Here is a 27850-nt window from a genome sequence, read left to right on the forward strand (position 1 = left end):
ACATATTATTGAAACCGAAGACGTGTACTTTTTGTAGCTTTGTAAATTTATACAAATGTATGCAGCTGACTGTACCCCTGACACTCCAGGGAAAAAACACGAATCGAATGGCCTACCACCACCTAGTTTTAAATATTATAAAACGACATTTCGTTAAAAATATTACCGTAACATTTCGAAATAAGGTTGTGTAAGTCTCTACAAACCCTTACAAAAATAAAACGGTCACGATGAATTGTTGAAATTGTTTACAAAACTAAGCCTCCCCATTGTCACCTTAATGTTGTTAAGCCCCTTAAGCGTAAAAGGGCAATCTGTGCCAACAAAGGATCCCCTGTAAGAACTAATAAAATATTTGTAATAGACCGCCTCTTAAGGCCCCGCTTTCGTAAAACTGACCAGTATAACTTGGACCACGTTCACACTTCATTCGCCACCGTCCTAAATATTTTTTCGTTTAAAGAAAAAGGGAAAGGAAGATCATGTATTACTAGTTCCAAAGCCCCGACAATATATCACCGAGTGTCTGTGGTTTTGACACAGGGAGCGTGGAATACACAGCTTTATGTGCAAATAATGCTTAATAGCGTATTTCGCGCAATTTTTTATACATTATAAATTATTTAGGTTACAAAAATGGCGATATCTTTGTTCAGTGAAATATATCATTGCGTTAGATTACTTCCGTTAAATAAATAAAAAGTTTTTTAAAGAAATATCATCCTAATATTGAACAAAATATAACCCCCTCTTATTACTATACAAAAGATATAAATTTTCTAAATGTGTCATAAATACCATAGATTCAGTAGTTTTTATTTAATTGAACAATTTTATTTATAGTTTTCTAAACTTGTAAGTTGTTTAAGTGTAAGTTTTAAGTCATTAAACTAAAAACAATATTAATATTTCGATCGTAATATTACTTAAAAATAACTTTATTGTATTAAAAAGCTTTACCGTAAGCGGTTTTTGTACCCGCATAGTTATTTACATAACAATAGGGGACAGGAGAGATAGCGGCCGAGCGTTGTAAGGCAATCGAAACATAATTGTGAAATAGCAAAGTTAAAAGCTTGCAGGCATTGATTTTTTTAGCCGCAACCTAAAAGAAGATAAAAGAAGTGTTTTATGTAGGTTACACAGATGAAAAACGTCTGCTAGAAGTTCGAATAAAAAGTTAAAAAAAAATATTCAAAAATATGTTTCCATTTAGGAGATGTAAAACTTAAAAATCCGTGAAGTCGCTAATACGTTTCTACCTACATCATAAAAATTCTTTGGAAAAATAGTAAAGAGTTGTTTAGCCTTAAGTGCGTTTACGCATGTATTGCGTGTAACGATATAAATTGATAAAGTGGATGCGAAGAGAGAAGCTCTATGCAGTTGCAACGCGCAGCCACGCACGATCGAGTCACAGGTGACTGATACATTTATTTTTATTTTATCGGCATAATTTATAAGGTTCTTTAGTCTGTTAAAAAAACATCTTATAAAAATTAAACAGCAGAATTTACTGCTTAAAAAAATATTTTGAATTTTTTACAATATTTCTTTGTCCGTAACCATTACGTCATATCAACGCTAAAATCAAAAGACGATAACTGGACTTCATAATATAAAATGCATAAATAAGTTTCCAAGCATTTGCTTTATTGTAATAAACTCTTATGACAGTAGAATTCGCGCAATAAAAACCGTGTAAAATAAACGAAATTCATTTCCCTTGTACGCGTTGACACCACTCTCTAATTTAGACTGACCCACTTTTCTGTTTCTCTCACAATTGTGTAAAACATTCAGTCAAAAGGAAGCGAAGCTAAGGCCTTTATACTGAAGCCTTCACATAACTGTGCTAAGAGTTTCACACATTTTTTCCCTTGTACGTTTAAAAACCATACAGATAAGTCAAAAAATCAATTTCGAAAACAAAAATATGTCTGCTTATTATAAAAATATTTTTATTAATATTATTCAACGAAAAAAAAGCCATTTTTACTTTGAACATTTTTCAGAATTTGTTTTTTAATTTTCGGTTGACATCAAAGTACGTAACATAAAAAAGTTATAATATTTTGTACTCATTGATCTTTACCTTAAATAAAATACAGCATATCGAATATTTTTTAACGTGGTTAGTTATTTCTTTGAAAACATAAAATTAGACGAACAAATTTATCTCTCAATTCATCTAACGAAGCAAGAGTTTTCAATGTGAACATTCACAAAAGCAATATAAGCAATTTTTCAATCCGTAAAATCGATGCCCACTTGTGGAAGTTAACGAAAAGTAAAAATCTTTGCAAGTTAAAATTTTTCTAAAATTAAACAAAGAAAAAGTTTTTTTTTTTGCCAATTCTTAGGCAAAACATTAGGCTAGAAATTAATACAAGAATTTTATAAAATTTAAACTGATCAAGTTACCTAACTTATTTGCAGACTATCTTTTTTTCTAGTAAAATATTAAATAATATATATCTTGAAGGAAAGCTGACGAAATTTGCAAATTTTTTTACTTCAATAAATAATTTTAATAGTTTAGGAGAAATTTAAATTTAAATTATGTAGGCACTACCTAGTCTAAAGTCCAGTTTAGTGGCCACTGCTTTAAAATGTCGCTATGAAAAAGCTTATATTTACGTCAAAACATTGTTAACGCCTATACCTATTTGTGAAAAACGTCAAGTTTATTAAACTGCGTTCGATTAAGCTTTTGTGAGCTTTCAACGCGAACATATTCCGCCAGATAAATCGAGCGGACATTTTGTTGTATTGCTTTGTTTTCGACTTGTTTTCATATGTAAATGTTTTGCATGCATATTGCATGATACGTGACACGGAGTTTGTTGGAAAACGTTCTTGTTGTGTGTGCGAGAGTCAATTGTTTTGCTAGTTAACTCCACGCCGCGACTTTCCGTATATATCTACATCAATTTCCTTGGGAAATAACATAATTACGTTTTAAAGTTGGATTTAAATAAAATGGTAACATAGCTTATTTAAACGTGGTATAGAAGTTGTGTTAAATGAGTAAATTATCATAGTGCATTGCACCGGAGATCCCGGAGCCCCGTCAGTGTTAGAGATTGTCCATCGAGTGAGGAATTAGAGGGTAAAACCCCAAATAACCTTGTTTCCCCCAGAATCAGTGTATCTTTGTAAAGACGTTTTTTTACAAAAAAATAAATTCCAGTTTGATACCTTCACGCGTTTTTGAGAAAAAGGGTCTTGACAGACAGACGGTAGGACAACAAAGTGATCCTATAAGGGTTCTGTTTTTTTCCTATGAGGTATGGAACCCTAAAAACGGAGTAAATTATCTGCGAAAACAAAACACAACTAGTTACATTATTTTTATTCCAATGTAAATTACGTTTGTCCTTCAAACGCCAACTCGATAGACAAACCACTTTTTACTATATAGTATTAATCATCCAAAAAATAAATTACAATTTCAAATAATATTATTTCAATACAGTATATTGGAATAATATTGTTGGTATTATTTTAAAAATAAAGTTATATTTGACTGATGATTCCCTTTAGTATTTTCAATAAACAGTTAATATAAAGTTTTCGCATTCTCCGCGGCGAAGGTAAACAAAATTGTGTGCGGCCAAGCCAACTCCGCTATTGAAACTCGAGCCCAAAGAAAACTTCACAACATAAATCAGATGTTTTCAATACAAATTCAGTCGGCAAGCCTAATATAAAGTTCATACAATCCCCGAGATAGCTCACTTTTGAATATTAATCTTTAATACAATAATAAACATAAATATATATAATAAAGATTATGTTGTTTTAAATCTTACTTCTTACTAATATTATAAATACGAATGTTTAGATGGATGGATGTTTGAAGGTATTCTCAGAACGGCTGCATAGATCTTGCTGAAATTAAATAAATTTGGCATATATGTAGAACATAGTCTGGAAGAACACATAGGTTAATCAAGTTTTTTGTTTAATACCGTGCGGACGGAGTCGCGGGCTATAGCTATTCATATTATTAATGTGAGTTTATATGATAAATAATAGATGTAGAACACTGAAATACGTATACAACTTAAAAAAGTTGTTTTTTAATTGCGCGCGATTGACGATTATATCGGAATACGCAATTGGAGTAATTAAGATTGGACGTTTAACTTCCATCAATTCTAATCATAAAATCACACGTTACAATTTCAGAAATCTTTTTAAAACACAACGTTTATTTTTAACAAAAAATACACGCAAACTTGTGGTCTTCGTTAGTGCCAATTTCGGATCGAATCTCCGAGCCTACGTTATCCTTTGTGCGAACGATTCCAGCGTGAAGTTTTTTAAAGCGGCTTCAGCGTAGCTTTTGTGAATTTGCGACGTGAACGAGATATGAATTGTACGTTGTGAGGATTTTCTTCTAAAAATTGCATTTTGATGTCGATCATAAATGGCTTTTTACATGTGTTTTTGTTAACATAGATGGGACAAATGCAAAAGACGATAGACTCCGTGCTATAGGAATAATTCAAGCTGCCACATCACTAAATTGAGGTCTTAAACTATGGTGCAATTGTAGTGGGTAAAACTAAATTAAAACAAGCACATTACATTCAGTTTAGTTCCAATATAGATTACTATAGTATAACAGTTTATTACTCCCTCAAATGATCAGTGTACTGACGTGGTTATCTTGACATTTGTGTCAAACAAAATGTGTTGGCTTTAATTTCCAAAACAAACATGGCCGTCGCTTGTTCACAAACTACCCTCCGGCGTTAGAAACGTCGACGGACAACTTTTGCACTCCCGAATAACGAGAAATGCTTAAACAGTGTTCGTAAAAAGCATTTCGTATTGCATGTACAAAATAAATCCATCGTTATCTCTTATTAAGTTTGATGTTATATGTTTTTTGCTCACCTGACTATTTTGGACAGGTACACATAAATAAGTCTTATTAATATTATAAACTAGCTGTCGCCCGCGACTCCGTCCGCGTGAATGTATAAAAAAATTAATATATAGATAAGTTAAATAAAAAGCAGAAAAAAAGAATAAATAGTATCCTATGTCCGTCTCCTGGCTCTAAGCTACCTCCTCACTAATTTTCAACCATATCGGTAAAGCTATTCTTGAGTTATAAGTAGTATAACTAACACGACTTTCTTTTACAAATATAGATAATAGAGATGTGAATATTCGGATGTATGGATGGTTGGATGTTTCTTTGAAGTTGTCTCCAGAACGGCTCTATGGATCTCGATGGAATTTAGCACAGATGTATACATCTTATAGTAGTCGAAGTTTTTTCTAACATAGTCTGGAAGGACACATAGGCTACCAATTAAGTTTTTTTATGCCGCGCAGATGGAGTCGTGGGCGACAGCTAGTTAACATACCAGGAATTATAACAAAAATACTTTCAATTTCTTGAAAAAAATTGTCAGACCCCTCAATGAACAAATCAATCCGCTCAAATCTGTCTGTCAAGACTACACAAACAAGCAATCAATCTATGAAACGACTATAAGAAATGTTTGTACTATACATCATCCAGATAGACAAATTGTTAGGAATGGATGAAACATCATTCTTTTATATAAGTATTTTAACACAAAAGCGTTTTGATGTACATTGGTATGTATTATTTTGTTTTGATTTGAAATAAAAATCCTAAGCAATACAAAAACTAGAAGTTGGTTTTTAATCTAAAGGTAGATTCAAACTTATGAAATATAATTTTGGTCACTTTAACCAAAAGCATAAAAAAATACCTTATTAGAATTAAGCCATTTGTCACTGTATTGGCTAAATTAAAAAATCAAAACCAACAAAATTCTTACTAATTATATATGCGAATGTTTGGATAGATGGACAGATATTTGTTACGTAACTTCAAGGCTAATCGGATCAGGATGAAATTTCTAAATTAAACATTATATAAACTAATTTGTATAGAATACTTTTTTTTTAATTTGCGCGGACGAAGTCGCCGGCAAAAGCTAGTGTTTTATATTTCGCATTCGCCATTTGTTATTCAAATACAGAAATCACAATTAAGTAAAACTTTACTAATTTTATCCTCGTGAAAAATATCTTAACTGAAATTAAACGTCGCCGCTTACTGGCAGCGCCAGCGGTTAGCAGTAAGGTGACAATGATTTTGTATTTATTTATTAGTTCAAAGGAATTTTGTCACAACAACCAATTTTAGATTTTTTAAATCATAAATGTGCATGTCGAGGGACAAATCTTTGTCATCTTTCTACACCTGTCTAAATTTAGGAAGCGAATTTGACAGGAGAGGGGATATAGATGAAGGTGGAAACACTTTTTTGCATATTCTCTCCACTGTAGATTAAAGTTAGACAGTGCACCTGCAATCTACCAATTTATTGCAGATGTTTATAGACAAAGAGACCGCACTTTGTTGTTTGGTGATACCAAGTGACTTGATTTAAAATAGTTCTGATTTTAATCCAACAAATCATGGACATAGTACTTTAAGAACAATAAACGCGCAATTATGGATGCAAATACGAAAATAGGAGATGCTCATTCCGACGTAACTCTGTAAAAGTCTCTGTAGACAACAATATAGAATTTCAAACGACTTGGAAATTATTTCTGAAGGAAGTGAAGGTAATTCCGGTTCGCAAATAATAAGGCGACGATTTACATTCGCTTCACGGTTCTGTGTGATTTTTCTCAATTAAATAACGTCATTTATTTTTCGAGCACTCGTCTCGTAATAAATTTATTTAAGTGGGTAATTTGTATTATTTTACTTTCGTATTTTCAAGATATTTTATCACAATGGATCATTTAAAATACCTTTATGTATCTGCTTATTATGGTACATTGAAAATGCCAATTACAGAGAAACGATACGATTTTAACTCTCAATGCAAGCTACGTACGTTAGATTTTGAATGATGACCTAGAAACTAACCTTAGGGTTAAAGCCGCCTAGGTGTTATGTCTTAAAATCATTATGCAAAACCTAAGATATACGTGTGAACACAGATACGCAACGACGATAACAAATATAGGGCAATGAATCGATATATGCGATATAAATGGATTCAAATAATTCATTTTAGTATTATAATAATAATTATTTGTTGTTTTTCTTCTTCAAGCTCTACAGTCCTTTGTGGGCCTTGGCTTGGTCTAGCAACTAATTATTTTATTTGTTCACAGACTCTAAAATCAAAAGGACAATGGAAAAACAATCAAAATTGCTATTACTGCTTGCAGTATTAGCCCTCATCCAGGGATCAAAAGGTCACGCGAGAACTTTCACACGATGCCAGCTTTCAAGAGAGCTTTTACGATACAATTTTCCAAGAAGCTTAATACCTAACTGTAAGTATTTATTTTCTTATACGAATACCAAGAGTTTTCACTGCTGGAGTCTCTGTATAAATCTTAACTCTGTTTTACTCAAGGACGACAGCAAAGAAAATATAACTTTGTATAATTGTTTAGACAGTGAAAACCTATGGTTATGTAGTTCTTTAGCATCATTATCTGCACTGCTATATCATTTTGCTTTAGTACATTTATCCGAGCTACGTTTAACGCTAACTAAGACTTTCTCCCAAAGGCATTGAGGCAACGCAAACTCGACATCGTATAACACTTGCATTAGCTACTGCTGCAGTTAATCAGGTGAAGCCTGTGTTTCTAACGTTACGTACAGTCGCCTTCGTTTACGGTATACCAGTTATAAAAGTATAGTTACGATAGAATTATAATTGGCTCCAGCTGGTTCATGAATAATGAAAATAATTAATGTAGTTTTTTTTAATAATCTGGCGAAATTGTCTTATAAAGTAACTATGTTATGGATAACTCAATTTGTCTTGTCTTTTCGGGTATTCGCGGGTTTGGAATAAATGGCATAGTGTATTTATGGGTGTTATATATGGAAATAGAAAAATAAATGTGAGATACTGTAGAGCAACAAACACAATATTATGGTGACCACACTGTTGTCTACTATCAAGTCAATACTATCAGAGCTACTGACGGGAGCAGAGGTCATCAACTTACAACACCTAACCAGTTCCCTTCTCCATATGTCTGAGTAATATTAGTTATAGTAGGATTAGAATACCCTTATTTCAATACATTTACTGACGATAAACGTTTCAAAGTATTCAAACGATTGTCGTTTTTAAAATGGAACACCGCCAAATAGCGCGACTGTACATTAAAATTATATTTATACGCTTTGTTATAGTTATAAAGGCTCGTAAATTAGTCCACACTAATATTTGATGCGCAGCGCAGCACAGGTTTGCGCGCACATGTTTAAACGCGCTTTATTAATTACTGGGGCTATGTGAATGAACATTTTACATTGTAAGGGAAATAATTGCTCGTTATCTTTATTTAACATGCGAGAAAAATCTATATGAAATAAAATAGCATAGAAAGATGTCTAAATTAGAAACAGACTGTAGCCCAAGTTTTCACTGATAAACAAATTCTTTTAGGGAAAGAAAAATAAAAATAGTTTTTGAGGTTATCCAAAACAAAGAAACAGAATTAAAAAGTATAAAAAGTGTTCTTACCATTGGTTTCTGAGACCAAAATCTTTGTATATAATCCCTGTCATCTTTGACAAAACAGAGACTTCAATATGTCTTAAATGCGAATTTTGGTCTAAGATTAGTAAGATAAATGATAATCATTTTATACTGCCACTTTCATATAAATATGTATACATATATCTAAGTTGTTATGTATATCTATTAGTTGGCAAATACATCAGATCTATTCAAGATATATAGCAAGGAATATATGTACATAATATATGTATACATAGATATATTGACGTCTTCGCTGTGTTCAACAACCGGGAAGGCCACATCTCATTATGCGGCGTCAATCTGTCGCCCTCTACCGTCTGATACATACCAACTATATAATATATTGAATAGTTTGAATCAGGAAGTGAAAATTGGAAATTTCGTAACACAATTATAACACGAAACAACAATATCGACCGAAACTTGCTTGTAAACGATCCCTAACTGCATAAATTATTTTATAATGTTTAGTCAAACAATTTGGGGAAGCTTTGGATAAAAAAAATATCGGATTTTTATATTTCAATCCAAAACGAAAATCTACGGTTTATTTATAAGGTTTTGTGATTTCTACAAGATTAAGAATCAGACAGCAAATGTCCGTTTTTGATTCAAGGCTTGTATTAATTTGAATTAATTCAGATTAGAGTGAGTGGGGGGAAGGCAATGCGGGCCTGTACTGTGTCAATTAAGGCGGTGCCAGTTAACAATTTTAAACTTAAATGAAAGGGGATCTCGAAATGTTTTGTCATCTGAATGATGTCCCCTTTTTATGCAAATACAAGATCTGTCCCCGGCGTTCGGAGTTTGTGAATGCTTATAGAGGTCGCTGAGAGCAATTCATTTGGTTTGCGCGGCCGACTTAATGTTATTATTTGAATTAAGAATTTTGGAAGTCGACGAATTTAATTTACTTAAACAACTGGCTGGCTTTTATTTTTTATTTTTAAAACAAAAAAGTAAACGACCTCCTTGTTTGTGCGGACTTAAAGCTGTCAGAAGTTTCATTTGGAGTATTTATTCGAAATGAAAATCGTATTCATCGCTGGCATTTTTTAAAAGTGTTTGATAAATGAATTGTGCTTAAGAGGCACTGGCTTTTAAGTCGCGGACTGTGAGTGGCGCTTTTTAATTATTTAAAAAGCTTTGCTAACTCTCTTAATAAACAGCAGTCAGATAACCTATAAAAGTTTGATTTGGCGGGACATTTTTTTTTGCATCTTGTATTTGTCATTCCTTCTTGGTGGCCACATAAAGTAATTATTTAGTTTCAGAATTAAACAGAGCTTAAATAATTATAATATCGATTTTACTAACCAATGTCGTGTTTTCTGTCTAGGGGTGTGCCTGATTGAGCACGCGAGCGGCCGCACCACCGACAAGGTGACCAACCACAACAACGCCTACACCAGCTACGGTCTATTTCAAGTAAGTTAATGATTAATTCACACACATTCTGATAAATGATAATGAATGTATCATTATCATTTATCAGAATGTCAAATTATATGTCTTCTAAGATTAACCATGTTTAAAACTGATCATGGTATCGAATCGAAAGGTAGGACGAGTTTTACCTAGTTATTTACTCTTGAACGCAACACCTGACTTATGTTCTGTTCCCACACTGAATCTACGTTAAGAGGTAGCCTCTTCAATGCTAATTGAACTCTGAGTACGACAGTAAGTTTTATATTGAGACCGATAATCATCATCATCAGCTCACTATACGTCTCCACTGAGGGTTCCGGAGACAACCCTAAGGTAGGGGTGATTAGGCTATAGTCATCAATGCTAGCCCAGTGCAGATTTACTTCACACATATCTTTGAACCTCTTCTCAGATATGTGTGATAATATTATGTATCAAATAAATGCAACTTTATCAAAACACTTTATCCATGTTAGACGGCTGGTTGCATATGTTATGGCTGATCGCAATTTAGCTGTGCGAATCTGTAGTTTGTCACGAAACGTTCATAAATTCATGTTTGCTAATTAGAATCCACGTGGACTACGCACCGCAACACTATCCGTGCGTAAGCATTAAAATGTTTAAATTTAAATTACGCAATCAACCTATTTACTTTACATATTTACTTGGAAATTGAATACTTCATCGCTTAAATAATTTTTCTTATATTGTTAAAAAAATATTTCATTTGTTGTAACAATAATAATTCCATATATTAGTGATTAAAAAGGTTCAGTTACTACACAAAGAAGAAAAATTCGAGTTAATTCAAGAGGTTAACGCATGTAATGTTTTTCTACCTTATAAAGAAAAAAATGCGCACATTTTTAACCACAAAAGATTGATATGGAGATGTAGATATATAAATATATTAATGTGTTTTCAGTATAATCAGACATAAATACAGTTAAGGATCGATATTTAGTTTTAGGGGGTTTATACCGCTCATGGGGGGCGTGATGTGAGCACTAATCTGTCGTTAATATGTTAATGCCGTAGCGGCGCGAGATACGCGCAGCTATTTAATTGGTCGTGCTATTTAAATTATGCAGATTTCAACATCAATGAGTTTCACCGAACCTTTATCGCTTTTAATTGTAATGTTAATCGTATTTATCATTTCGCAAAATAATAAGTTTTCAATCTTGTAGAAGCTTAGAAAATAAATAAATACATAGATGCTCTTGGATCTATACCCACTATTCTAGTATAGTTCTTTTCAAATGTCTTAGCTATACCAGCGTTGTACCGTCCCTAGACTAAAATTGTGTTCTGTCCAGGTACTCGAAGTTAAGAGCCACAAAGATATCTGAAAACTTCTATACAATCGAAAATAATCCCTGAACAGATGTAACAATATAAAATTGAAACAGTCTAAATTTCTGCTTCCTCGCTGGTTATCTTTACATTCATAAGGCATAAGATATCACTGGCATGATTGCACATTCCAGCGGTGGACTGTACTGGAGAGACATAACTTTTATCAAAACATTGATTCATCTCTAACTTTATACATATAACAAACTTAATAAGCGACACGTCGCGTCGTCCATTACGACCGCCGTCACTCATAAGTGTCACGGCAACAAAGTCAGTTCACAACTGACTCGTATCGCCTCCAACTAAAACGTGCCTCGCGTACAACTCTACAATTAGCTTTGGCGAGCGGATTTGCATGATTCAATGATAAAGCCATGTGTACACAAGCTTGTACAGTCAGCTGCGTAAATATGTAGACGTTTACATACCTTCAGCAACTTGTGTACTCTTTTGGTTTTAAAATATGTATGCACGAATCGGTCCTAACGCTTCTGACAAGTAGGTTCACGAACACATTTGTAAGTGTTTTTAAACCCGACAGCCTATAGAAGTATGTAAAGTGTAATAAAGGTATAAATATTCATTCACTTGACTGTACTGCGTCGTATCGTAGTATTCGAACCTATCTCTTTAAACTATAGTAGATCACATGGAATTTATATAGATTTCCATAATTATTATAATTTGTATTTATACTTTTAAGATTTAAGATATATTTGTCGCAGATCTACTTTGACTGAATTTTGAAATTTTGATTTCTAAACTTGCGGTCTTTCGGCACGCGGTAAGAAACGCAAGTGTATACCAAGCCTTAGTTTTCCCGTGCGGAATTTGCATGATTCAATGTCATAATCGTGGCAGCGTCACTACAGCGATAGCGTGTTTAGTGCGAAAAACTTTTCTGGCCCGGTGAGAGAGGTACTGCTATCACGGTTAGTTCTATCGGAAAACGAAAGCCTACTAAAGCCTAGAAAATGACACAAGACATGACGTGTACAGTCTGACAAGGATTTTGTTACAGATTTTTGCATTGACAGGGAAGTGCTAACGAGCGATCGTACTTTGACTTAATTTATAACCACCGGGTCAGTTAAATTTTTCAGTCTATAGTTCGTAGGTCGATCCGACTCGTATCGTAATTGAAAACCAAATCGCATTGTTTGTTCTCCTTTGACGTTTAGTACAATAACATGTTAATACTATAAGGTAATTACCTATCTAAATTAGCAAGAATAGACATAGATGATGAATGCAAACTACTAATTGTAATTTGGTATGCAATAAATTCTTGGTTCATCTGCAAGTAAACATTCTTTTCTTAAATAAAAGGAAATTCATGAAAAGTATAAATAAAATATTAAATGATTAAATCCTTTTTAATCAATTGAGCTTTTGTATTAAAAATAAAACGCATTTAATATAATAAAGACTATTGAAATTATATGAAGGAAAGTTGATTATGTTTATAAAAATTGGACTAAAAGTTTAAAAAATGAAATTACACACTTTTACCTATTTTCAGTATATTTGTGTACTATCAATAGTTATGCTACGTATCTATTGGATTTGTAGCTACACAACAATATCAACTTTTTAGTAAATCCGTAGACGCGCTACGGCGTAGTACTTCTACGTATCGCAAAGGGTTGTAAATTCAAATGAAAAATAGATCGAAAATTAAATCGTGTCGAATAAGCATTTTACTTTAAATCCAATTCTAAAGACTTTAAGAACCGCGATCAAAGTCCGACGAAATGTTAATTAATGAAACGCTAATCTTCAAATCTAAGCTTTTAAATCGTTTGAAGTTCGAAAAGCTCTTACCGTTGTATTTCACTGCCGAAACAATTATCAATAACAATATTATCAACATTTCCTCCAAAAAAAACTGAGATGAAATTATATTATTGGACTAGCTGTAGCCTGCGACTCCTGCGCGACATTAAGAAAACTTAATAAGTAGCCCATGTGTTCTTCCAGGCTATGTTCTACATATATGGCAAATTTCAACAAAATTCATTGAGCCGTACTAGAGATACATCCATCTAAACATTCGCACTTATAATATTAGCAAGGTAGATATTTTAGCTACATTAACGGCGGCATAATTTCAAAGTAAAACTTAGTGGTTGGTTAAAAAAAACTAACCGCGCTATTAAAATCATCTTTAGTATAAGAAATTGAACACCCTGCGGAATTGTTTATTTTTTTCCGATGTAGCTAAAAAATGGTGAATTTATTTCACGATTTTCTCTATGTACCGTTATTAAGACGCTCCCAAAGTCCCTCTTAGGGATTAATTATTTTCTTGAGCGAAGCAACGCGATACATTTGTTGGGACAGTTTTAAATTATTATTTTAATACAAACACGATGAGGAAAATGTTTCGGTAATTTAATTTAGGCGCATAATTTATTTATTAACAATTAAATAACTTGAAAATAATTCTTAGTCAATTAATGATATAATAATAGTAACTTAAATAGGTATAGTCGCACACACTTATTTGCCCCGGTTTAAGTGGTGTTTTTATCATGTATAGTTTTGTTAGAAAATATGAGAATATAAGACTGTTAAATAATGGATTCAACAGTGGTCTGCCACTGTTGAATCCATCGTCCCGTCCCGTCGTGCGAAGATGTTAAAGCGGGCTCTAGCCCACTTTAACATCTTCGCACGACTTGACCCGGCTCGCCCGGTGAAATACCTCGACCACACAGAAGACAGGCGTGAAGTGGAAGAAATTCCGCGTTTCGTCTGATGAGTGTGCGTTCCGGAGGCCTAATTAAGTACTCTTTCCCTTCCCATCATTTTTCTTGTAAGGAAAGGATGGGAGTGGAAGTGGACTTTCCGGATGAGTATGCATGGAAAGGGAAAGTATTTTCTTTCTGTGCATCCTCTGTCGATTCAAGGTAGGCAACGCATATGCAATTGAGTATGTCTATGGGCAACGGTCACTTCGCTATTTCAGCGATTTCAAGTGGCCGCTCGCTCGTTTGCCACCTTATGAAAAAAAGGATCTTCTTTGATCTTACAGTACTCTTTTGACAATGACTTTTGTCAACCATTATAAGTATATATTAACATAATTTATATATATTTACTCGTTAAATCAAATAACAACAACAATTATCATCTAATTTAATAAACATTAACAGTCACAAGTATCAAACATAGAGATTCTACGTAACAATTGTTTCAAATTAGCAGATTGTAGCGAAATTGTGATCAGCGTATCTACACCGGCCATTGTATCAATCAATGATTACATTGCAAATAATCTATGAAATGTATTTAACAAATCAAATCTATTTATCTAACGGTTTTTCTCTTAATAAAAATACTAGAGTAAAAAATCATGATACCTCCTTGTAGGCGAGTCTATTAACTTAGTATGTAAAGATAAAACTGTATTTGACAATTCAAAGATAGAAATCGAATTAAAATTAGTCAACGTATAAAATAAAACAGACTTATATACAAACTCTCATATTATGTAACTACGTACATAATCACGTGTATGTGAAAAAACGGTCCTTTCAGTCGGACAATTTTTTTAATTAATAAGGAAATGACGAAACGATAGTTGCCCATAAACTTCCATAATTACAGATGCATTGTCTACCTTTAAACTATAAAGGAGTCGCCTCCACCTAAAAGTTCCCTTCCCACCCTTTTCTAACAATAAAGTGTGAGAAAAAAGATTAAATTTGGGGCTAGTAGGCTAGTAATGAAAGCTCGGTCAGTGCGCTATACACTTCAAAACGTAACATAATACAAAATACATTTGACGCTACATCCGTAAGGTGGTCACAATGAGCCATTTTATTTTAAAGCTGGTATAATTATAGTACCGCTATTGTGCACCATCAGTCGTGAAATGACAAAGGCAATGTTTTGTATACAACTTCATACGAACTTAGTAAAAGCTATTATTCTTAATAAACTGCATTACATCGATTTTCATTCCATTATTATACAGGATTAAAATTTCTTATACAACAGTAAAATTATAATTCATCAAAAGACCGATAATTTTCAAAATGATCTTTCCTATGCAATTATTTTTTTACGTATAAAGTGGCATACTAATGGGATGTATGGAAAGAGAATATTTCCCCTTCCCATGCGAACCCCTTTCCGCCAAGTCCACATCCTTTCTCATTTCTTGATTATAAATCCAGAGCGGAAGGAACGGCTCCGGGAGGCTCGCTCATCAGACTGTACGCGAAATTGCTTCCACTTGACGCGTGTCTTCAGTGTAGTCGTGGTGAACATGGAAACCCAGAAAAATTTAAGCATAATGTTGTACGGAGTTTTTGTAAAATAACTATTTCCAGATAACATATCTCTGTGACTGACTAGTCTATCTCGATTATCTTCAATTTAATAGATAAATCTGCGTAAATCATTGCTCAACAGTGTGAAATTAGCATAATTAACTGCGTAATAACTAATTAATACAAGTCTTGACGCGCATATTAGTTATCTCTATAACTAATTGACTAATTCATTACTGTACCTGTCGTTTAAACAAAACTAGCTATCGCCCGCGACTCCGTCCGCGCCGAATGAGAAATATAACTTCATTCATTCCTATGTGTTCTATCTGTAAATATGTTGGTACTTCCATACAACTTGTGATTCCTTTCAGCCCTAACAACCCTATTTTCACATTAAAAAGTGGCCTATGTCCTTTCTCCACCACTAGACTGTCTGTATGCCAAATTGGTTCCGTGGTTTTGGCGTGAAAGTGTTTTTTGACATATCTTTAATATGATAAAAAAGCCACTACAATATGTATTCAAGTTTTGCCGGAGTCGAATATTACGGTAATACAGTGAGTCTTGGCAGCCCACTTTAGTACCTTGTTCTTTGGCAGAACATAGCACGCTTTATCGATAGAAGCGATAAAGGCTTAACATAAAATACTACACCCATAATCGTAAACGGAGAAAAATGTTTTTACCAGTTATGTACCTCCCTACATAAAAGCTGACTAAATTCTGGTCAATTTGCTACATAAAACGGCCTCAGAAACGAAGAATGTGGACATTTATTAAGGACTAAAGGTCTGTCCCGATTTATCACCGTTGCACATTCTTTTAAACATTTCATAACAATCTTCTAATATTTTATATGCTCAACGGATCGCGATGAAAGTTGCCATAAATATAGAACATAGTCTGGAAGAACACATAGGCTAGTTATTTAGTTCTTTTTTAATTATGCGCCGGTGACAGCTAGCAGACTATCGTGGCCAGGTGAAATTTTTTCTTAAACTGCTTTATTGTCAACTAAAAAATAACAAAATAACTACGATGATAAATTATTTTAGCATCGTAGGCTTTGATTAATTTTTGTCTCTATGTTTAATAAAGAATACAAACAACATATAAAAATATGAGCTCAGCTCTCCTTTTCTAACAAACGATGTTATCATTCATGCAATGCATTTTGTATCAATTGCTCGTAACACGATAATACAAGGCGTTGCAATGCTATCAATTTGCAAACCTTAGAACGGATGCGAAGTGTTAGAATAGATCAGTCGCGATAGTATAGAAGTAGGCCGGGTCAATGAACTTGTATCCGTCTTAGTGCAAAGTCCATTGCGCGTGATATATTGCATTTATCTTAAGACAGAACCCGATAAACGATCTTTATATGAGAATTGTTTCAGATAAAGGATTTAATCGAACTTTCAAACTCGAAACAAGATTTTTCTAGTCTTCGATCTCTTTTAAATGAGTGTCAAATTGTCCGTTTACAAAAAGAATGAAGGGTTGTTTTAAACAAGTCTGTTCACAATGGAAACACACTAGTAGGTGATAGTAAAATCTATCCATATACTTAAAATTGGAGTGTCTGTATGTAATATCCATTAAAAAAATCGTATTTTATACACATGATGTATTTACGTGGCTGATAACCAATTTTATGTATGTCTGTTCCGCAAGGTCGTGTATGTTCCGGGTAATCTCTAGAACGGCTATACCGAGGTTTACGGGAAGGTACCTGATGAACGTGGCCATATTGGCTACTTTTTTTTTTAACTCCGCAATGAAAAAGTCAAAATAAAAGAAACTATATAGTAAAATAATATCACTGAGATATAAAATGAATTTAGTTTCTACAGACTACCTTTATTTGACGTCAGAGACGTTCATCAGTTGTTCACTAGCGAGATTGGTAATCCCAGCCGAAAGTATTAGATCGCAAGACGTTATTTACTGAACGCCCCGACTCATTTCAATTGAATTCGATCGCGATCTCGATTTAGTGATGTGCATTCTAGCTCAATTATCGATAAATTTTTTATTACTAATTATTAATTTCTAATGCACAGAAAAAGACTACTGGTATATCAATATGTAAAATAGTATTCATATCCCTAAGTTGTAAGTACTTTTAGACGTTATTAGTTAGAATCCTTTGGCGCTTTCTTTACAAAGTCAAGTGTCAGAATGATTAGTGAGGGGGCATAAACGTCGACATTTTAGGAAGGAAGATTTCTAGTGTTGTACCAGTACACCGGTATAGTGTCGGATTTTCTTCCTAACAGTACCTATACTTATTATTGTCAATCTCTTTGTTTACTGTGAATATATTATCAAATAGACATTTCGATTAAAACATTCAAAATCTCTTCTGAATTTTGCTTTGAATCGAAATACGTCGTGGTGATTGTTTTTAGTTATTTTCAGTTCTGTACCTTACTTAGTTGCTTGCGATTTTAAACGAGACAAGTTTATTCGAAATGTGCAACGTATGAGATAGATAGATAGATAGATGAAAGATAGATTAAGTATCAGCAGATTCGTAAAAAGGATGCATTTAAATAAAACGAAAGGAAATCTTATTTCGATTTGCATAAATTAAATAGGAATTTTAAAAACGTTTTGTATTTACTTGTATATAAAGTTTTATTCTATTTGCAAAGATTTTACGAAAACCTTGACAGATTCGAATCGGTTACGAATCTGAATAATTATAACCGTTACTCTGAAGTATAGGTAGAGTTTACAAAAAAAATTCTAGATTTTTAAATTCACCATAGTTTTAATATTACTTTGTGGGTAACTTAAAATATATCGAAATATTGATATAATTTCTTTCTATACATATAGATAAAGATTCAATTATTTTCCTCGACAATAGTTTGTCGGAGCAATCTCACCCCTACGTCTGTCTTGCGCGACGGTGTCTAGACGAATGGTAGCTGAGTGATACACCTCCCCCTCCACTAGGAATAAATTGAAGCAACGTGAACCGAGTAACGAGCGCGTCTCTGCCACAATGCAAATCGTACCTCACTGACGTCGCCGCGGGCTACGGGAATCTACTGATTCAGCAACCTTCATGTCAAATGTAGCGGCAAATTTGAAATTTTAAAGCTTTCAATAGAAGTAGAATACAATGACATCGCAGTATCAATAATCGTTTGTATAACATTCATTTTAGATTAGAAAATCGAAGTTAAAACTTGCATATGAGGCAAATACAAGAACAATTTAAGAAAACATGAGAAAAGAATCACCGCTTATGTTTTTTTATGTTCAGACACCAATTATGAATATCTAGTTATTTTAGACTAGCTGTTGCTCACGACTCCATCCGTGTGGAATTAAAAAAACTTAATTCGTAGCCTATGCGTCCTTTCAGACTATGTTCTACATCTATGGCAAATTACAGCGAGACCCATATAAACGTTACCTTCTAACAAACATCCATCCATACAAACATTTATAACATTAGTAAGTTAACGTATAGATGGTTACTATGAAATTTTCACCGCACATTTCAGATTCGTATAATTATTATGTAGATGAATACGTCCATAAATTTGAATTGAAGACGTTCAAAGTAGTGTTTGTTTGTAACACGACTCGCAAATGCTGAACATACGTTAAACTCTCTGTTTATAATTACTCTGTGATGTTCTCCGAATATTACCGCAACCACTTCCTCAAGATGCATAATTAAAATCGCTTTACATTCGTACTTAACAAACACAAATTAACAGTAAGTTAAGTTCTATACGCCGTCGACAAACAAATCTCAAGTTTGTCTTGACAAAGTAAAGAATACCAAATGGTATTGTATAATAATTTCGTACACAAATTTGTCTAGATAATTGATAGAATAATAATTAAAAGTCTATTTTACTTCTATTGAATTTATCTTATGAATTAGTATTATACATTTCTTAATTTACAAGCTGTCGTCCGCAATTCCGTCCGCGCAGAATAAAAGAAATAATAAGTAGCGTATGTGTTCTTTCTGACTGTTCTTAATAATATAATAATAATAAGCCTTTATTCAGATATTTTTCATTACATTACATTACATTATATTATTTAAAGTTTATGTCAAGTTAGTTAGGTTTATATCCGTTTGTCCCATGTGGACAAAGGCCTCTTCCAAACTCCTCCATTCCTCTCTTGCTTTTGCCCTCCTACACCAGGTCTGTCCCGCCACTTCCCTTATCTCGTCTTTCCATCTTTTGAGTTGTCTTCCTCGTTTTCTTTTACCGCTTTTTGGATACCAGTAGTTAATGAGTTTGCTCCATTTGTCTGTTCCACGTAAAGTGTGTCCCGTCCATCTCCATTTAAGTCGTTTTATTGTTGTGATGATATTAGTTAGTTTAGTTGTTTCCGAAATAACTTTGCTTTTTATTTTGTCCGATTTCTTTATATTTAACATGCTCCTTTCCATTGATCTTTGACAGACTTGTAATTTACGATAATGTTCCTTTGTGGGGGCCCAAGTTTGGCAGCCGTATGTTAATACAGGGAGTACACAGGTGTTGTATAGCTTTCGTTTAATTTGTACACTCATATCTTTACTCTTCATGATTTCTTTAAGCATCCAGTATCTCTTCCAGGCTTTACCTATTCTTACTTCCACTTCCTTGGAGTTTTGACCTGTTGGTGAAATTATTTGACCAAGGTATGTATATTCTTGAACATATTCGATTTCTTTGTCGTCTATTACAATAGGCTCTGCTAGGTTGTTTGTCATTACTTTCGTCTTGAGTGCATTCATAGTTAGTCCTACTTTGCGGCTTGCTTTGTCTAAGTCACTGAGCATTATGGTTAGTTCTGCCGGAGACGAGGAAAGTATGACCAAATCATCTGCAAATCTTAGGTGTGTCAGTTTTTCCCCGTTGATATCTAGTCCATAATTCTCCCATTCTAACGAGCGAAAAATTTCCTCAAGAACTGCCGAGAAGAGTTTTGGCGACAGCGGGTCTCCTTGTCTCACTCCTCTTTTTATAGCTATGTCTTGACCTTCTCGCTCAAGTTTTATTTTTGCAGAGCTGCCGTTGTTTTTAATCAGTCTTATATACTTTTTGTCTATACCTTGGTTGTTGAGAGCTTCCCAGATACTTTCATGTTCGAGTGAATCGAATGCCTTACAGTAGTCCACGAAACAGCAGTAGAAGGTCGTTCCATATTCGTTGCTTTTTTCTATTATTTGTTTGACAACGTGAATATGGTCTAGGGTCGAGAAATCACTTCGAAATCCAGCTTGTTCTCGTGGTTGGTTTTCGTCGAGTTTTTTTGTAATTCGGCTAAGGATTATTTTAGATAACATTTTGTAAACGTTTGACATTAAACTTATAGGCCTGTAGTTAGTTATATCGGACTTGTCTCCTTTTTTATGGATGAGTATTATTGTTGAGTTAAGCCACTGGTTTGGGATTGTTTCGGTTGTCATAACATCATTGAATAGGAACGCTAGTATTGGCGCCAGATCTTCTTTGTGCGTTATCAGAACTGTTAACAGATCTGACTGTTCTTAATCTGTGCCAAATTTCATCGAGTATAGTAGTATAGTTTTTTCATTACAGTTTTTAGATAAACTTTCATTAGGATGTCATCTGGACAATATGAGGTGTAGGCAAAAAAATAGAAAGTTGACAGTGTCATCTAAATTATTCCCTGGTTTTAAATGAAGACTAGCTATCGCACGCAACTCCGTCTGCGCCGTATTAAAAAAGAAACACAATTAGTAGACTATTTGTTCTTCCCGATTATGTTCTACTTCTATGTTAAATTTCACCGAGATCCGTTTTACTGTTCGGGAGATACTTTCTAACAAACGTCTAAATTTTCATATAATTAAAAAGTAAGAAGTATACTGTATTAGATTTTCAGAGATTAAGCCACAAAAGAATATCTTAAAAACTTAATAATAAATCCTTTTGAAGTCTTTTAAAGCCGCTGTGAAAATGTTCAATGAAGTCGGATTTAAAGATGACAAGGCATAGTGCGGCAGACACGCAATAAGAAATAGAAGATCGTCCGGAGCTTAGTTCCGGACGTTTATTCGACACTTGATACTTATTTCCTCCGCTAGATGTCGCCGCATGCGATAAGGTTCCATTGAAATTGCATTTCGGACTACCTTTCTTTCTACAAGGTGACGTAATTTGCACCAGAAGTTGGAAAATTGGAGTTCGCAATTTTATTGACGTTTTTGATTTAAATGCGATCGTTGTTTGTCTCATCTTACTAATATTATAAATGCGATTGTTTAGATGGATGGATTAATGAACATAGTCTGAAAGGACACATAGGCAATGGAGTTTTTTTTTCGGGCAAACGGTATCGCAGGTGATAGTTATTTTTAAGATAAATTATTTATCACGTAATTTTGACGGTGTAATTAGGATCATCATGGCACATATGCCATGATGATCCTAATTACATTTTAATATGTTTAGTAATGTAAACTATTGTACATTTATACAAATGAAATGGACGTAGATGTAACGTAGACTAAAAATATTTTATAACTTTTCTTTATTTTAAATCAATCAATACAAAAGAATATAAGATAAAGTTAATTTTTAAAAAACAAATACAAAGTCTAGAAACATAAGAACCTGAACAACACTTGTACCCACAACATTAACAGATTTTAATGTTGCTTTAAGCCATTTTGATATTCAATACCGACATATACTTTTATTGTACCCTGATGTCCAGTCACTGACTCAAACAAAACACGATACACGTTGAATAGAGCTTTTAAAATTTTCTTGCGCAGCACAAGTATCGTTATAGTTCCACGTTGCAAGAATTTTAAAACAACAGCTTATTAAGTGACTTTAAGCTTGTAATGCAACCAACGCAATGCAGACATTTTGTTCTCTTTTAAGATATTTAATAAGGACATAATAACCTATTTTAAAGCGTCATATAACTAAGTTAATATTAACTACATGAAATTTTTTATAACTTACACATAATAGGCGAAAGTTGTGGAGTAAAAAATAATGACATTAGTACCTACTTTAAGGCTCAGTTTAATTATTTTTGAAAGTAAATAAATTTAAATGTCGGAAAATATTAATTTGTGACGTTAATTATTTTGCCTGAATGGCAACATTGCTTGTAAGGTGCATGACTGACGTCTGTCAGTGTAACTGTATCTGTCAGTAGTGCGCGTGGTCGTTTGACAAGTGATAGGCTTGGTCTAGGGACAGCGCCCGCGCCGGTGTGCGCACTGACTGAATAACCGCTCGGAAATCTCCGACATATAATATATTTACTAGCATATAATATAGCTAGCTACAAAACTCCTGACTGAAAAAAGATATAAAACACCCAATAGGACTATTAATAATGAAAGTAATAAATAGAAACAAAATGACAAACAGACAAGCAATCCTCAGAGACGGTTAGATATTTCGTAATTAATTTCAGTGAATTAATTAAATTAAATCTTTCGGACATTAATTATTCAAATGATACAGTCAGCAGTTATTAATCAGTTGTGTGTTAATTTAAAATTATGGTCGATAATCAGTGTGTGGTGCGTGCTGAATTTAATAATAGTAAATTATCATGGGACATGCGGATTCGGTTAAAATTTCGAGTGTAATCCGATGTCGCGTTTGGAGCTCCGCAAAAAATGATTGTCCCTCATTAAGCTCTGCGGTTGAGATATTAATCGTTTAACCGCATCGAGTATTGCATTATTTCACAGCGTTGACAAATATAATTGAAAATGGTGTAAATGTTAATTCGTATTTTTTAATAATCTTACTTCTTACTTATAATATAAATGCGAATGTTTAGATAGATGGATGTTTGTTTGAAGGTATCTCTGGAACGGCTCTACGGATCATGATGAAATTTGGCATCCATATAGAACATAATCTGAAAGAACACACAGGCTATTTTTTTTTTAATTCCTCGGCTAGCAGCTAGCATTTATATTTTTATCATGTCACAGTTAGTTAGAAATTTCAGTTTACCATAATAGTAATTTATAAAGTATATTATAAAGTTTAGTTTTATTATTAGTATTTAGTTTTATTAGAAATTTTTACAGACTTTCTTTGATTTAAAAGATTTACATACTACTTTCTGCATAAAAACCTACCCAAGTAATGTCATAATGGCTCTTTCTACAGAATATTATTAGTCGGTATTCTAAAATAATTTAAAATAAGCATTAAAAAGAAAAAAAGGCACTTGGTTTCATTCTAAAAAATTCAAACATAAATTCAATAAGTCCAGACTTGGCCTACTTAAGCATGGTCTAACGAAATTCTATTTTCTCATCCAAAGCAAATTTAATAGTCTGTGGCCAAATTATTTGTTGATCGAAAGCTTAACTTGGGAAGAGGAATTTATTCTAGGCGCGCGGTGAAGTCATTACGTTGACGTTCCCGAAAAAAAAAGCTCGTTTAAAAATGGCCGATACGCATTTCTCCATTAGGGGCGCGATAAAAATGCAAATTCCCACCGACATGGCCGTCCCGCCTGCATTTTGTATTTTGTCAGCAAACACGTTTTTAATTAATTCGCTTATTTATTTGAACGTCGCATTGACGATGCCTACGGGCGATATTATCCATATCGCTTTATGTTATGTCGTTTCAGGATTTTCACGGGGGATTTTCTGTGCGCTCATTCGACCATTTTATTGTTGTATTTAAGCCTTAATTAAAATAGCACAAATTATTATAACGTGTTTGTTTATCTTTATTTAAATACGTAATCTCGTTATTCGATTGTTTAGTTGGTGTATTGTGTTATTCGATACGATTTAATTTATTGAACAAAAACCAGCAGTTAAATATATTCATTCGTAATGCAATCATGCGAAAAATGCATCACTTATACAATGCAGAACTTTAAAACATAGTCACTAGCTTTGGCTCAAAGAAACGGTTATTAAAAATACAGTAGAGTGCTATAAAAATGTACGCAGATTTATATTTTCGTCTTCTTTTAGAAAACTGTTACTAGCAAAAACATGCAATTAGTTTATCTTACTTCTTACTAATATTATAAATGCGAATGTTTAGATGTATGAATGGATGAATGTTTGTCATAGATGATGGAAATTTGGCATAGATGTAGAACATAGCCCGGAAGTGCACAAAGGCTACTGATTAAGTTTTTTTGAATTCCGCGCAGACAGAGTCGACAGTACAGCTATACTAAAGACGTAGATGAAATGATAAAACTTCTTACTATAAAAGGTGTCGAGTATATATTTTCTAATTAATTCAATATATTATATAATACATTGTAATAAGATATAAAATTTCAAATTACTGAGTACCTTTACTGACGGGGTTAGTTCGAATGAAGTTCTCAAATAGAATTTGTAGCGAATTCCGGGATTAATCAAATTAGAGCCGACAGACAGACAATCTGAACGTCCGGGAATAATATCGGAGACGGAATATTATTAGAACGTTGTCGTCGAGACCGCTTTGCGGGACCCGGTAGGTGCAGTTAGCTTGACAAATGAACCAGCTTACTTTGACAATGAAATTGAAATTAATTTCAAATTAATTTAATTTTGATATTGTTTTCAAACACTATAAAAAGAGAAATAGTAAGTATACCGCGATAAATTAATCTTAGTCCTAGAAAGTAAATCTTAAGGTGTAATTTCTTTAGTTGATAACTCGGTCGTTGAGCACGCATGGGTGTCCGCAATGGTTATGAAAAATAGAAATGACCAATCGATGTAAGCAAGCGTCGTGCGGGGATTCAGTTGACGAGTATAATGCGCGATAAGGAAAAGCAAGGACTAAAACCAACGCGCTTTGACATGAGTGAACAGGAAATATCTCGCATCACATATGAGGGCGTAACCAACTAATGAATCTGAACTTTGAAGTAGTTACTTTGCTACGTGTGTCTTTTCCGTTAGTCCGAGAATTTTACTGGAAATATTTCTAGTAAAAAGACATGCAATTTCCATGTTACCGCCTTTTTAATAACATCGATTGTTGGAGTCTTGAACAATTTGAATTGACATTAGTCTTGATAATGATTTGTTTACTGTTTTACAGATAAACAACAAGGAATGGTGTAAAAAGGGCAGGAAAGGCGGCCACTGCAGCATGAAATGCGAAGGTATATAGAACATAATCCTCTAATCTAATTAACACGCCCCCAATTCGGTGCCGCATCTGTTGCCGAATGGAGATTCGCTTTTAGCATTATCTATGGCTCGCAGCGCGCAGCTAACCTCTCACTAATTCTCTTTTAATTTCGATAATTTGTGAAATCCCCGCGCGAATGTTCTTCTAATCTTTATTTATTAGTAAGGAATTTAACGATACAGTTATCTTTTTAATAAAACTCATTTATTTCAATTTAAAAAGAAAACATTTAACGCTCGTTTAATTAATTTATAATCATATAGATTAACTGCCTTAGTCACGAGTAGTTAATTGTTAGCGTAATGTTCTTAAATCGTATATTTAATAAGAGATATCAATTTAGCAAACATAAAACCTTTGAGAATTTTTTAAAGATGTTCGCCCAGTGAAAGTACACCTTAATATAAGTCAGGTCGTCTTAGATAATACACCGTATCGTCGGCGAATATATTATTTTCACTCACGTTCGAGAAACTTGTAACTTTAGTCAAACAACGTGATTCACGGCAGCAGCGCGAGTGTTAAGTTGCGAGCTTACTCTACTTCCTACTTCGTTATTCTAAACATGTTTCACGTCCCGCGTTTTCACTGCCGAAACAAGTGCAAAAACATTGTGTTCTCTATTTCAATCTCTTTATAACCGAAACAGTTATGTTTTCCATGGGTATGTTTGTATCCGCATGTAGGCGAAACGACTCGACCAATTTTGACGAGTGAGGGATTTTATTTTGTCTTGGTGTGTCATAGATGGGACATACGCGGGCATTTTGAATAATACGTCTAGGTTTTGGGAACTGCATTCAATTTTATTTAGTTAGTAAAGTATTTTATAACATCTTATTATAAATGCGAATGTTTGGATGACTGGATGGATGTTTGTTTGAAGGTATCTCAGAACAGCTGAACGGATCCCGTTGAAATTTGATATAGATTTAGAAAATAGTCTGGAAGAACACATAGGCTACTAATTTTAATTATCGGTCCGTGGACGGAGTCGCTGGCGACAGCTAGTATATTAATAAGTATTTATTATGTTACAGATCTAGTGAACGAGGACTTGGCTGACGACGTACGGTGTGCGAAGAGGATCTATGATAGAGTAGGCTTCAAGGCCTGGCCCTCCTCCTACGCGTACTGCAAGGAAAAGAGCCTTCCCGATCTGTCGCGATGCTAATTTGTTTTGCATATTGTCCGCAAACTTCTTGAACAAATGACTGCTAATTTTAGCTTTCAATTAGCCTTAATATTGTATTCTGTCTTATGTATTCAAAATTACAAAATCAAGACGTTATTGTCAAAGTGATTCCGCAGTGGAAACTCACGTCAATATTCAAGAAGTTTGCTGATATGTATCACTAAGGCCTTGCGCGCACTATTATTTATCGCGCGATTTTTTGGTTTTATAAAATAATGCGCGCACAAGTGTCATAAAGATCGCTGCGATTTCATTTCACAAGTGTGTACTAGGCCTTATAGTAATCATTTTTACTTTTACTAACATTGCTTTTTCTGAAATAAAAGTGTTAAAATCAAGTGTCGTTTTATTTTTAAAATGATTGAGGGGCGGAACTAATTTACAAAAACTTTGTAGGCTATACGCAATTCCAGAGTATTTTAATATCTTAATGTGGCAAATTCATATGAAAATACCTTACCTATCTTTAATCCATAAAGAACACAGTCAGTAGACACTCTATCACTGTTTCTAATATCCATCCATACATCGATCAAAACTTTGGCATTTATAATATCAAGTTTGAAAATAGTAATAGATTTATTTCTTACAGATGTATTCAAAGTTAAAACTATTGACACGTAAATTATCTAATACGCATCAAAATTATCAAATTATTCAAACTTTCGTGAGACGTTATAGTAAAGTTATATGAAAACGTCTAAACACTCACGCAGCGGCAACGACTAGTTTCGAGGCCATCGGGGGCCCTTCTTCCTTGTGAGTGGGATTGGTATTGTTTCGCGGTTGCGGCCCGTTGCTCACTCTGGAAGAAGGGCCCCCGGTGGACTCGAAACTAATCGGTGCCGC

At 33.7% G+C, this 27850-nt stretch overlaps 2 protein-coding genes across 3 annotated transcripts in view; one reads left to right on the top strand and one right to left on the bottom strand.

Annotated features, from left to right (window-relative positions):
• Positions 1-27850, bottom strand: part of LOC106118641 (uncharacterized) — a 73127-nt gene that overhangs the window by 20884 nt on the left and 24393 nt on the right. The gene's annotated exons all lie outside the window — the stretch shown is intronic.
• Positions 1392-27270, top strand: Llp1 (lysozyme-like protein 1). Its single transcript, XM_013313322.1, has 5 exons — positions 1392-1420; positions 7192-7356; positions 9928-10016; positions 25714-25777; positions 26847-27270. Exons 2-5 carry the CDS (start codon positions 7212-7214, stop codon positions 26978-26980), a joined length of 432 nt encoding a protein of 143 aa, XP_013168776.1. The 5' UTR covers positions 1392-1420; positions 7192-7211; the 3' UTR covers positions 26981-27270.

Source organism: Papilio xuthus, unplaced genomic scaffold (genome assembly GCF_000836235.2).
Source record: "Papilio xuthus unplaced genomic scaffold, Pxut_1.1 DF827570.1, whole genome shotgun sequence".
Classification (NCBI taxonomy): domain Eukaryota; kingdom Metazoa; phylum Arthropoda; class Insecta; order Lepidoptera; family Papilionidae; genus Papilio; species Papilio xuthus.